The sequence below is a fragment of the Sinocyclocheilus grahami genome, unplaced genomic scaffold, assembly GCF_001515645.1.
Source record: "Sinocyclocheilus grahami isolate Dianchi unplaced genomic scaffold, SAMN03320097.WGS_v1.1 scaffold288.1, whole genome shotgun sequence".
Lineage (NCBI taxonomy): Eukaryota > Metazoa > Chordata > Actinopteri > Cypriniformes > Cyprinidae > Sinocyclocheilus > Sinocyclocheilus grahami.
In genome coordinates, this window is record NW_015505467.1 from 1,603,934 (window position 1) to 1,618,536 (window position 14,603).

General features: G+C 37.0%; 1 protein-coding gene across 1 annotated transcript in view; it reads left to right on the plus strand.

Annotated features, from left to right (window-relative positions):
• LOC107600653 (lipopolysaccharide-responsive and beige-like anchor protein) overlaps positions 1-14,603 on the plus strand; it is a 312,032-nt gene that overhangs the window by 121,755 nt on the left and 175,674 nt on the right. The window contains exons 31-33 of the mRNA XM_016292600.1: positions 2,362-2,440; positions 2,593-2,726; positions 4,087-4,148. Coding sequence (XP_016148086.1) covers positions 2,362-2,440; positions 2,593-2,726; positions 4,087-4,148 — 275 coding nt within the window. The remainder of the gene's footprint in view (positions 1-2,361; positions 2,441-2,592; positions 2,727-4,086; positions 4,149-14,603) is intronic.

The window sequence follows — 14,603 nt, forward strand, 5'->3', positions numbered from 1 at the left end:
GTTTAGCACCATCTGCTGTCAGAGAGTGAAAGTGCGCTTTCATCCAGAGCACGTTCCACCATGTGCTTCTCGTCCGCGCTTGTTTACGTCTGAGTGCGCACGCGTCTTTCACGCAGCATACAGCGGTGTTGTGCCTTTTGACCAGTTGATGGGAAAAGTATTCTTAAAATGCATTCAAAATTCGGAATAATTTGTAATATATAATTATTCACGGTGTTTAGAAGTGCCCACGATAACAATATTGTGCATATTCATTACCGTGATATATCGCATTACCAAATACTGGCACAATTTAGCAGTCCACAGTAAAATTCACACAGCCTGCATAAAGTAGCTGTGATTTTTCACGAACCGTTGTGAAAAGTTGATGTCAGAACTACATAGTCACCTCCTTCAGTCACCACCCCGAGCACCGCCCACCGTCCCACTCTCCTTTTGCCAAACCCCCAGACAACATTGCGGAAACATGTCGAAAAGGTTCACTTTAACCACGAACCCAAATCGGCCGACCTGTAACGTTACACTCCCACTCAAAGGATGGACGATCTGACAGGATTGTTACTATGAGGTGGATCACATCTAACCTGTATAGTAAAGACAAACTCACCGTGTCTATCTAGTCATGATGAAGATGTATATACGTTTCAATTTCAGCAGGCAACTATTTTTATAGCTACATTATTGTTCCAGCCACAATCACAACAATGTATTTACAATTACAAATGATTATATATAAATTGTCAGTTTGTTGTTTTATACACATGCACACAGACATTATTTCATACATGATAGTCGTGAGATGCAAGAAACATAGACATATGGCATGAAATCTGTAGACGCGCCCATAACAACAAAAGACGATATTTTATTGAACCTTTTCTGATAAGTATGAGCTGCAAACGCGAGCATTTTTGACGATCCTTTCTGTCCAGTCTGCTCTTTTTATCGCGTTTAACCACAGCTGTCATCGGTTTTTTGTCTGGCAGGGGCAGCAGATATGCGATCAAATTTCTAATTTGAGGCTGTATTATGTCGATTCTGGCACCCAACATCACAACAAGATGATATTTTAAGCTCCTTATGTAGCCGAATCTGCGCTGGTTTGAATGGGCCGCCTCCAGTTTCCCCTTTGTTTTGCTGCCTCCAGCTAGCGCAGTGATGTCGGCTGACCCTAGTTACCTGTGGTTGGCCTGGCCATGCGTCACTCAGAAAACAACAGGCCAATCAGAAGAGAGGCTCATGTTAATTAGACAGGCCAAAATCGACCTGTTCTCAGCAGAGCTCCTGAGAAAGGAGCTGTAAAAATATATTGAGATGGTTTTTGGTACTTATACCGCAAATATATATTCTTAAGGACATCACAACCTAAAATAAAACTCCAGAAAGATGTAAAATATGGGACCTTTAAACTTCAGTAGCATAAATGGTGTGAAGTAATCATTTCTGTGTTCATCACTTCATACTGTCTCTATTAGGTGATCAATTCATGGTTCAGTGATTCATTTGCATTTTCACGTGCATTAATAGTACATGGATTAATGTTTAAATTCTTTTTGTAAAAATGCGCTACTGTTCCAATGTTTTTGAAAGAAGTCAGTGCTTAACAAAGCTGTATTTATTTGATAAAAAATAAAGCTACAATAAAAATTATGATACAGTAAAACAGTAACATTAAAAATGTTATCAATAATATTATTATTATCAATCTTGAATACAGTTGTGCTGCTTAATATTTTTGTGGAAACCTTGATACATTTCTTCTACCCATTTTTGATGAATAGAAATTTCAGAAGAACAGCATTCATTTGAAATAGAAATCTTCCGTATTGTTATAAATGTTACATTTGATCTTGACTGTATCCTTGCTGAATAAAAGTATTCATTTCTTAAAAAAAAAAAACTTACTGACTTCAAACTCTTGAATAGCAATTAATTTTTTTATAATGTTAAATGGTGCTTATAAATTACAGTGATTAAATTGAATTCTTAATATGTGCATTTAAGAAAAAAGTACATTATTTTAAACTAGATTTTTGCTGTTTCCTTGCATTAAATATTGTAAATCAGATACAGTAGATAGTAAAACATTTACTCAGACTATTATTTGTTCTGTTTTATCTTTTATGAATGATATTAATGCAGATTATTTTTGTTTCCCAAAAAAAGCCTAAAAAGCTAAATAATGCAATACAGATATTTCCTTTTTTTTTTCTTTCAAGTTCACATAATTCTTTTGTTTCTGCTTTTAGACAAGTATAAGCATTATAGTAACATGTGCTTGTTTTAGCTTAATGCATCCCTGTTTTGTTTGGCATGTGCGTATTTGGGTAATGAGTTGTTTACTGGTTGTATTCTCTGCAGGAGGAACCTCCACCAGCTCCAACCTGCCATCTGTCCCTGCTTTATCCCCAGTGACCCAGAGCTCTGCCCCCAACATGAGGTCTCCACTTTAAACTGAAATCTCATGCTTTATTTTAAACAACCTATGGATTTATATTTCAGAAATGCATTTTTTTTAAATGCATGATTTGAAAAAAAGTTATGTCACACTCTATTAAATATTTAAAGGTGTGTTTGTGTGTGTGTTTTCAGTATCTCAGAGAGGTTGGAACATGCTTTGGAGAAGGCAGCTCCTTTACTCCGAGAGATTTTCGTGGATTTCGCACCATTCCTCTCTCGCACATTGCTGGGCAGTCATGGACAGGAGCTGCTCATCGAGGGCACCAGTGAGCTACTGTTCTACTCTTATTACTGACATTTGTGGAATATTCCACACAAATGCATCTTATCTTTGTTACAGTTTGAAGTGGGGTTCAGTTCACATCATTACATGCAAACACAGAGACATCTTATCACTCCCAGTATGTTACGAAAGTACCTCTCTCACCTCTAACCAAATTTAAGCAGTAAATGTGGCTGGAAGTATCTTTTAACTCAGTGATTATAATAGCAGTGTTCTTTTATAGAGCAGAGGGTCAGAGGTCAGCACACTCGTACGAGTGTTTGGCCTGTCCACTGCCACCCAGAGAAATGAAACGCTGATTGATAGCTGCAGGGCAACTTTAGAGAGCCACTTAAAGCAAAAATGCTTCCTTCCTTCCTCTTCCGCTTCCTGTTTTTTCTCACCTATAGCTTTCATGTTAAATCTTGTGTGCACATTCTGCATATGTAGTTCCCTAGCAGCTTCTTTAAAGCTGAATTTCAGATCAATAGAACATATGCTCACCATATTTAGTCTCGTGTAATGCAAGGCCCAAACATGTATTAGTTTACAGTAGCATCGTGTAGGTTCATTAAGGTCATCAATACACTTTGACCCCTCAAGATGGCGCAGAATTAGACCACTCACAAATGTGTGTCAGCAGAACAGACACTAAAAATGAAATGTTTTTAATGCTAATAAATATGTTTCCTCAATACTACTTAATTTCACATTAGAAATCTCATAGAACTGAATTTAAAATATTTAGCGCACATTCTGCATATGTAGTTCCCTAGCAGCTTCTTTAAAGCTGAATTTCAGATCAATAGAACATATGCTCACCATATTTAGTCTCGTGTAATGCAAGGCCCAAACATGTATTAGTTTACAGTAGCATCGTGTAGGTTAATTAAGGTCATCAATACACTTTGACCCCTCAAGATGGCGCAGAATTAGACCACTCACAAATGTGTGTCAGCAGAACAGACACTAAAAATGAAATGTTTTTAATCCTAATAAATATGTTTCCTCAATACTACTTAATTTCACATTAGAAATCTCATAGAACTGAATTTAAAATATTTAGTATAGATTTCAACACAAATAGCCCAATGTTTATCACTAAATGATGGAGGATAACATTTGTATTTGCCAAATTATTTACAATATATATGAAATCGAGATGGGTCTTTACAAAAGTAAAATAATTTGCAGTATTTTTACAGTGTTATTGCAAGAGCTTTCTTGATTCTGTTCAGTCAGTTGCAACATTTAGCGATCAGCTATGTTAGGTTTGTTTTGTTACATTCAAAATCTTACTCATCGGTAATGGTTGAAAGATTTCATCTACTAAATCTGAATTGAAATTTCCTTTTTCTTTGTAGGTCTTGTGTGTATGAAGTCTAGCAGTTCTGTGGTTGAACTGGTCATGCTGCTGTGTTCTCAGGTATGTCATTCCTCCATCTCCTCTCAAGTTATTCTTTTTTTCCCCCTTCACCTCTTTACTGTTAATACAATCCATTGTAGCAAGTGTTATCTTCACACTGCCAGCCCAATTCCTGTCTTACTAAGCTATGAGTATAGACAGAAGTCCAGAAAAATAGCCAGGGAGCCCTTTTTAATGCTGTTGATATGAGTTCAAAGGTCAGGGGTCTTGACCCAATGTAACGGCCTTGGTCATATAGCCAGTCACAGAGGATAATGCAACATTGATAGCGTTTCGTGATCGATCAGCCTCCCCATCAGCTTTTGCAGAGTATTTAAGGCAGGTAGGATGAAGGATTGATAGCAGAGCTCTGTGTTCTTGAGCGTGTGTGTCTATGTGTACTTAGTTCGCTATAGTTTGGGAAAGAAATTGTCCCCAAAAGTGATCTAAATCTGACCAGTCCTCTCTTTGGAGACATTCGAAGACACTGTTATTTGGAAAATTGATTCATAAATAATGTGCATACTATTTGTATTGATTTATTTGTTTATATATTTATTTGAAAAAAGTACAGCAAATACTGTTTTTTTTGCAGAAAAGTTTAGAGAAAAATCTATCTGTCTATCTGTCTATTTGTCTATCTGTCTGTCTGTCTGTCTGTGCAAAGGTTAGCCTGTAGTCATTATAATAAACTTTATATAAAACCATTTACATTGCAAAGTTATAGTGTCAGTGAGTTATGAGTGCATATGCCGCCAGTGTTTATTAAGAGGAAATCAGTGGTATGATGGTAGAATAGTGTGTGTAGTGAGAGAGTGAGCATGTGTGCATTTGCACCCTTTTGAGTGTGTGTGATGGTGATGGTGATGTGCTAATGGAGGTAGCCATAGATTGCCCTTAGAGGAGGAGAATCACTGAAGTGTGTAATATTCTGTCACTTCACACACACACACACTCACATTAAGTCGGGGGCTACTACAGTTTTAAGTGATAATCATTTTGCTTGTGCAAATGTTTATTCAATTGTTCAGTATTAGCAATCCATGGAAAAGGTGAGAATGAATTGTGGTTTACATGCAAATGAGTAATACACATAACCAAGCACTCGTTGTCTCTTTCTTTAGCACATTTATTTTGAGTACTTCTCGTTCTCCTATAACCCTCTCTGAAGGTAATCCAGAGAGATCAGGCATCAGACGGGGCGTCAGGGGCCGCATATATTTGCAAAAGTGAGGCGTGAGGTGGGGGTCCCTCTGTGAACCCAAGCATCTAGAAAAGAGGGAATAAATGACACACTCTAATGCACCTATTTGTCATATCTGTCACGCTGTTGTGTAATGCTAATCTAATCAAAGGGGAGAATTTGGGTTCTGCCTGCCTCCACTGAAAAAAAGCCTCCGGCCCAAACCCCGTTCCAGTGGCGGCACATTGCAGGCTCTGCGCTGCTACGAAAAGGCTGCGTTGCTGCTGATTACTTCAATAAATCATCTCGACTAAATTCTCTCAAAGCTAATGCAAATGTAGTTTTATTGTGGGGGGAGAAACCATGGAAAAAGGCAGTGAAGCTCAAATGAGGTCTTGAGCCCTGTTTACCCCCAGTTAAATTACACAGTCGGTTGTAGGGGGATAATTTTGTTTTATGAATGTGGAAGATTTTTTTTTCTTTCTCTTATTTGGAAAACAGAGACAAGTCTGGAAGAAGTTTAGGGTCTCTCATTGATCCTGTGGTTAATCAGGACATCCCCGCGCAGGAAGTGCTGTTGTCGTAGACAGGAAGTGAAGCAGTGTATTTGCTGACAGAATAGGCGATGAGAGGGAGGATGTTGATGGATTTAGTTTCTTTTGCTTACATTTCCTTCTCATCCCAAAATAGAATCCAGGCGGATACGGTACTGTCTGCACAAATTTTCTAATTAATATCTATGGTACAAGATGGAGTAGGTTTGGGGCTAGAGGTCAAAGGTTAGGGTCACAGACTAGTTTTTAATCACTCAGGATCAGGAGGGTTGCTCTGCTGTTAGAAAGCGATTCTAAACTGCAATTTTATTGCATCTCTCTGAAATGAATCCCTTTATTCCCAACACAGGATCAATTTTCATCATCTTCCATAAGCCTGTTGTGGTTTATTGCTTTTCACTTATATGTGTTTTATTGATAGTTGTATAGAGCAATGCTAGACATATACAACTTTTCTGTATTCTGTCTTTTTTGTATTCTATCTTCTAACTTTGTTCTTTCATAAATATGGATTTGAACTTATCTATATATCTAATATATTATACTCTAATATATTTTACATAATGATTACGGATATTATTGTTAATGTTAATGATTAATGTGTGCAATTAATTTGCTTGACAGCATTTGTCTGCCAGTCCTTTTGCTTTGTAAAAAGCTGGAGCAAAAAAAATTCCAAACTCTTTAGTGTTATTTAAATTAATGTTCATGATTCAGTACAAGTTCAGTCAGTGGCATATGTGTTAACAATAAAATACTATGATAGAATCACTTTCCCAGTCCATAGTCATAATCAGTTTGTTTGCATGAATATGTCCATGTGCATAGAACGGTAGTTCCACAACAAAAATTATGATTTAGACAACTTTGCGGCTTAAATTAGAGACATTTTAATGATATAATTAATGTGCAAAAAATTATGGCCTTCAATTATCAGTCTTTAAACCCTCTTTAAAGAAATTGACAATGTTTGTCATATATAATTTATTATTAATTAAAGTTCATATTTTTTTGTGTGTGGTACAATTATGCCATAAAGGATGTGGATTAAGCTCAACTAGCATTGAACCCAGACCATTCCTTCAATATTTTCAGCCAAAACAGAGAGAGCAGAACAGAGGGCAAAAGAATAATGAATGTGGGTGAGAGGAGAGAGAAAGGATAAGAGTAAAACAACAGCTATCAATGCATCCGCTCCGTTTAGGAAATTGCCAGTGATAGGGCTTCAGATTATGTCCTGCATATTACATGAAGATCATCTTTGAGTGTCCTCATCTTGCCATTCCAGGCATCCACGTAAAAGCCTTGTGTTTCACTCAAGCTAATTCTCTTTGACAACCAACACACACACACACACACACACTGCTTTACTGAACAAGATATAGCACCTGCTGTCGTGCTGGAGAATATCACTTAAAAAGGTTTCAGCTTTTTAATAAATAATGCCACCTGCATTGAGACACTCTGGAGTGGAAGCTGCTGTTCGGTTCATATACTGTAGTTGTTGTGGATTTGATTGTAGATAAGCATGAAAATACATGCAAAAAGAGTCTTGTAAAATGCTACTTTATATAAGCATCAGAAAAGCAATCGCAAACTGCTCTCCAAACAGAGTTGGTTTGGAAATCATCTCATTCGTCTGCTTGACAGTGGCCTCCTGATAGCTGTGTGTCTGTCAGATATATATGGGAGTCGGGCAGCCGTGTTTCCCTATATCACCCATTACCGCTCAGACCTTGTGTCAGGTCATCTATTCTTTAAGACATTTATCTTCTGAATGCCTCACATGATGGAAAGGCTGAGGTACAAGAGCAAGAAACAGTATCTTCAGGCATGTTTGCGAAAGGCCTGCATTGGTATTGTCTGTTTTCTCATTTTAACAATGTGACTTTTTTCCAATCATGTATTTAGATCATAAGCTACCCTAAAAGCTGCCTATATATTTTTTTCTCTCCTTACTTTGATCACCATGGTTTCACATCTGCTGTCTTGATATTGTTGATGATCGTGACCAGGGAGTCTTTAATGTAGAGTTAACCTGTTAAACAGATGGGCACCTTCGTCAGTCAATACATACTGGAGACACTGACTTACCCCAGAGCACTTGGCATTTCTTAACCTCTGACCTTTAGGAAGAGGATGGAGAGTGGCCAGTGGCTCAAGAGTTTAACCCCCTACAGTCACTGTGACTTTGGGATCAATACTCGCAGGGAGAGCAAAAGAAAGAGAAATCGATCGGTCGACTGTCCAGTGAAAACCCTCAGCGGTGTCTGTTCACTCGATCTCTTCATCATTTCTCAGCTGCGCACTCTCTGTGTCAAAAAAGACACCAGTTAATGAGACCCCGTTCATGAAACACATTCAGGTTTCTGTGTAAAATGTCTTTTAAATAGTTCTTGATAGTTCTAGTGTCATTAAACTGATATGCTTCTTTATCCTGTGATGGCCGAGGTTTAACTAAGGGTGAATTATTGGCAACTGTAAGGATTCTCTACTTTACAGATCTGATTATCTGTTTAAAAAAAATTAATTTTAAAAGTGAATGAATTGTAAGATGGCCATTTTCAAGAGTAATTATGATAACAGACAAAATTTTCTTTGTCATTTGCACTTTTAAATTGCGTTAGTGTCGGGATAAGTTATTGGCCGATCTTAGTGTTAAAATATCAGAGACTGGTACCACTAGAAGAAATTTGTTCTGCTCCTTTTCATGAATGAGGCCCAGGATTCCCATATTTACTGGTAAAATATATGAGAAAAACATCACATGCGATGATCTCATTATGCCAGTTTGTTTTAAAAATACAAATTTTAAATGCAAATAAAGTCATTTACGGTAATTCTTCTATATGGAGAGGACAAACACTGCAAATGGATATAAAAATGAATTAAACAACGAATAAAAATGTGAATATTTAAATCATGTGAATACTCTTAAGATTTATGTGTACTCCGTTTTACATATTTGGTTATCAACTAGTTTTCCCTTACTTTACTAAGTGTAATTTGACCTACTGTAAAAGATCTTCAACAATTCCCTTTCTTCTTCTTGCATTTTTAACACAATATAAATTGAGCTTTATTGCTCTGTCTATTTATTTTAATGACTGCAGTTCAGTTGAGTAAGCGGTATGTAGCCATATGTGTTTTGGTGCGCAGTGTGTTTGAATGGCCATTATCAATCACGTTATATAAATCGCTTTGGTCTACAAGACACAGGCCCTTTCTTAAAACAAAAGTAACACAACTAATATTCCATGAATTATTGTATTGTTGCTTAGTTTTATCTTAATTACCTAAGAGTATTTGACCTGCACTCGAAAATATATTCAATGCAAACTCAAAATTTGCCTTTAAAAGTTAAGAGCTATTTGCCAGGGCAGACCGTTTTGCCTCATGTAGTCTTCCCATTTTTAACTTTGTAAGTTCCATAAATGTCGCAGAAGTGAAGAGGAATGTGGTTGAACCTGAGGTTGAATCCTTCTCCCTCCCCATCTCACAGTATGACCTAGACCCCGCTGAGAGGCATAACACATACGCAAGGTTCAAGCGCAGGCTCAGGCCACGTGTTGTCTTTCCCCCTCTCCAACTTTTTCCCTCCTCCACCCCAGACAACGACCCACGAGGGTCTCCGTGCCGGTGGATAACATTGCTCTCAGCATTCTTTGAACGCAGGGCTCCGCGGAGGCCCAGAGAAAACACACTAACACCAACTGGCACTTAATTCTGCCGGCGCCTTGCCGATGCGAGCTATGCGTCCAGAGAGGGGGCTCTTCCTGACAGGAAGTGAGAGGGAACGGCATGGGGAAAGCTTACGACTTGAGTGACTTTTAATTCACTCTCTGACTGCAATATTGTTGGCTGGGAAAGAGGCACATTGAGGCAAATAGTTTTTTTTTTTTTTTAAATGGTGCCAATGGATTAACAGTCCAAAAGTGCTAACTTTTTTCTTTAAATGTTGGAAGTCCCTGATAGTATGTCGATGGAGGTCTGGTATACCTCATTCAGAAATCTCTTTCCTAACATGCTCTCTTTTTGTCACTATTTACATACGTGGATATGTGTATTTACAAATCAATATCATATTATCACTGTGTGCATTCTCACCATGTGTCGAGCATATAATAATCGTTGTTTCTTTAGCCCAGAAAGGAAAACAACAAGATTTATATACACTATTATCATTCATGTCAAGTTAGATTATTTCAGTCATCACCCACCTCCTAAACCTTCAATAGAGAGAGAGAGAAATTGAAGTTTTTTTTGCTTTAAATAAATGAGCAGTTTTTGGAAATCTTTTGACACCTCTAAGCCCAACTCATCGTAAGGAAGCTTCTAATCACATCAGTGTATTTAACCGCAATCCTCTGTGGTCGTTAAATGTAGTCAGAGTAAATATTTGCTCCCCTTGTAAAGTCCGCTTGTGTGGAGTGTCCTCACAGAAACACAGGCCACTGGCTGTACGGGATTGCGTGTTTGCTTTAGAAGAGATAACATCTGAGAACACGCACAGGACTTGTAGAGCGTTCGGCTTGTCACATCAGTAAATTAAGCTGTCTGGACCTGCTGTCAGATGCCATTTTGATATTACGATGAGTGGATTGAAGTCAACCTGAAGTTTTAACACCTCAACATTAAACCATCTTGAAAGGCAATACTAAAATAATAATAAAAAAAAAATCAAGAATATTACAATTATTAAAAATTAACCACCTTGAAAAGCAATTATAAAATTAAATATAATTAAAAATAATCAGGAATATTAAAATTAATTGCCGTTTTCTAGGAAAAAATGACAAAAGACAAAGAAGGATTTTGCCATTCTTAATATTTTAAAATAAGTTAGCTGTCATACACTCTTCCTAATGTATACAAGCCAGAAGGTTACAAGAAAATTAAAAGCTCTGACAGAGCTATATACAGATACTATACAAGCCTTATAGGTACATATAAAATTAAAATACACACAAAACCTAATGTGATGTCATATACAAGCCTTAGCAAGATTCTAGCTGCATGAAGTTGAACATGCTGTTCAAAAAGTTTATTCAGTGTGTTTTTTTTAAACCACAGCAAGCAGAGCATTGCAATAATAGATATTTTATGTAAACATATTTTATAGTTTTTTGTTTGGAATGTTAAGTATTTTTTATGTGGAAATACTTCACTGAAGGGTTTTCCTGTAAGTAATACTAGGCTGACATTTTAAATCTAGAATCTCTTTCCGTCCATCAAAGCCCTACAGTAGCCACTTTTCCGGCATAAATCGCCTTGTGCTCTGCGGACAAGCCGTAACGTAAACGTCTCCTGCTCGTTATGATCTGAAACAGCGCTCTTCCATGTGACGGATAATTTTTTTGTTTCATCTGAGCTTCAATCCCCCTGCCTGCAGAAAACAAACAAATACTTGTGATTATAACTGATGGGTTAGAAACTAGAGAGCGACTTGTTTATTTTCAATGAACGAAGCCAAACGCTGTGCACATTTCCTTGGTCTTGCCACTGTGGATGAAGCAAAATGTTGCATTGTAGGTCTGCGTTGTTTCAGTTGTGTTTTAGTTTGAGGGTAATTGCGTTCTCTTAATCAGCAGTGATTAGGAATGTAGTGCCGCAGTAATTATCATAGCAAAACTAAACAAAAGTATGGCTCATTGGATGACTTCTTTAAGGAATGTAAAACATGATGTTTGTGTGTCTCAGAAGAAAAGTATTTTTGTTTTTTATTTAAAGAAAAAATCTGTAAATCAAAGCATTCATTTAAAGCACAGTGGCGGGGAGGGTGTTAAGCGTGTTAAGCAATATGTTTTTATATGGGCACACAACATTAACTGATTTTGTTTATGAATGTGCTCTGAATTTTAGTCTCACACACGTGATGCAGACGCAACCTAGTCCTTTTTAAGAGCATCATCAGGTCTTTCTTTCTCTCCCTCTGCATTTCCTTGGTCCTGTTACAAGCTTCTGTTTCCATCACATAGACTCACATATAGCATTGAGCTTTTTATCACCTAGAAACAATTACAGTATGACATAACATAATTGCTAATGGTGCAGCATTATCTCATTGTATTTTTTTTTACATTAAAATATATTGGGCATTCATTCATATTGAGGAAGACATTAATTTGTACGTATTTTATGTGAATGGTTTGTTAGAATTGACTGTTTATGTTTTGATTCTCCCCATAATTTATCTTCTTACTATCTCTTGATTTTTTTAAAACTATGATTAGTGTTTTATAATCTCTAAAAATAATTATAATAATAATAATTTTCTTAAGCAGTAACATTTAAAAGTTTTTTTCCTCCTTGATTAAGAACCAAGTGAGAATTGTCAATGAACGAATGAATGAATGTAAGAAAAAATACAATTATATTAAAGATGCTTTTTCTGGAAGCTATTCCTTCTGTTTTATACAGAAATAAAATGATCTTGTTTCAAGGATGTGGAAAGCAAGATGATGTTATTGATTAAAAACAGTAATTTTTTGTAGCGTGTTACACATTTTGAGTTGCATGTCCAGAATCAGTGTACACAAGATTGAGCTCTCAACCCTCAATCAGGTATTTAGTACCTGATTTAATAAAAGTAAAACTGACAGATTTGACCTTGAGGAATTGTTCCCTATATGCTGGTCTTTGTTGGTTTATTGAGACTTGAAGGAAACGGCTCGATTATAAATGTCCTTGATGAAAAGTGTAAGACTGGTTTGGTTATCGTTGTGAGTTTATCTTTACGATGCAAACTTTCCGAGGTGCTGTTTGTGTGGCTGATAAAAGTCATGTCCTATTTTAGGAAATAATCCCGGTCTTGATGACATGAATGGATCAGCGTGAGTGGTTGCTGTAACGACAGGACCGGGGCAGAGGTGGGTGGGCTGTAGAAGCACCTCTCTTAGGTCAGGGTCAGAGTTGAAAGGTCACAAATGGCTGCCTGTATCCTCTCATCAGGTCAGAATGGAAACAGTATTGGATACCATAAAACCGTATCAGGGTCCTATCAGAATGACTGGTTGAAATCCAATAACTGTCAGCCTTGTCCTCAACACACAGCACTGATCGTTAAGGCTTTTTGATTGGGGTCATTGCTTCCTTTAATTAAAGAATAATGCCTTTCCCTCACCCATCGAACATTCATTTATCTTTGTAGCGAAAATGTATTTGTGTGTTTGGTTGATGACAGCTTTTGATATGTTTACTCCTAACAAAGGATCCTAGTATATGTGCGGTTTTTCTCAACAATGTTGTCTACTGAACTTTAGCTGGTTAAATGTTTAAAAAAACTTCCTCTGTCCTGTCCCGAATTCTTTAAACATCACCCTTCACCTTTCTTATGCCACCATATTCCATCAACCCTGCGTACAATAAATTCTTACATGAATGATTGATATTGCATTATCGAGAAATAAACACATACATTAGTGCTGTCAAAATTAGCGTGTTAACGCAGATTATTAATTTTTTGAGTTTAATGGCATTAAAAATAATTAACACAATTAATTTAGGAGCAGAGGGTTGGCCACCCCACTCACAACTGCTGCTTCTGTCTCTTTTTTTCTTGACAAGAGTTGTGTTAATTTATATGCAGAATGTCTTTATGACCACATCAAACAGGATACTTTTCAGATGCGCACTTCAGCTTCACCTCAGCGTCAGGCGCTAGTCAAACAAGGGCTGAAATGGTACAGGTGACGAAGCAGCTTAAGTGGATCAACAGTGAGCTGCGGTCACATAAGATGTCAGGCCATAATTAAGTTTAAAAAAAAATTCCTGTCTTGTCAGCCGCTATAGTGTGCTCTTCAATTGCATGCACAAACGCGCTAGCGTGCGCTGTAGGCTGTATCATTTTATATTGAGGCGAATGAAACTACAAGCATACAGTGTCGTTATGTCGTCGAAAATACGATGCGCGTCAGATCCGCGTCACGCTCAGCAGCGGCAGCTCTTAAAGTAATAGCAGCCAAATAACCTAATAACCCAGCTGATGTGATGTCTGTTAATCAAAGAACTAAAGAAACAGAGGAAATCAATAACTTTTGTAGCTTTAAGGATTCATCAAGGCTACATTTAATTTAGAATTACCGATACCGATAACCGATATTTTGAGCCTATCTCTCAAAATATGTCTGGTGTAAAAATGAAAATTAATGTCAAATTTAAGAATAACAAGGGCTCTGACAAAAACTGCCTTCCCTGGTGTTGGTTGAGTGTAGTACTCCCACAATGCACTTCTTACTCTTGTCTTCCTCTGTGCATCCATCTACAATAAGGGTAATATAAAGAGATAGTTAAAAGTGGGGCCACTGTATGCTTCGTGATTAAGCCTATGAATACTTTACTACAGCTAAACAGCTTGGGGAAATGTAAGTATTTGGCTTAAATAATTTACATGTTAGAAATGTATGTGTAATAGCATAACCTCTCATAGTTCCTCATTAATTATTTTCTAATGACTAAAACATAATCTACAATAGTAGAGGTGACTATTCATCATCATCTAATGCACATCAATGGATTAACTTTAAAAAATGTATATAATAAGTGTGTAAGGATAAAAGAAACTCAGATACTTTGATCTTCTAACCTAATCTCACTGAGAAAAAATGCGGGAAAACGTCTCTCACATATGCATTGGGTTTTTCCTCATCCCCTTCCTTCCCCGCACCCATCCTTCTCTTCACACCCAGCACACTCAGAATATTATAATGTTCTATATTATTGCAAATAAAATTTACAGTC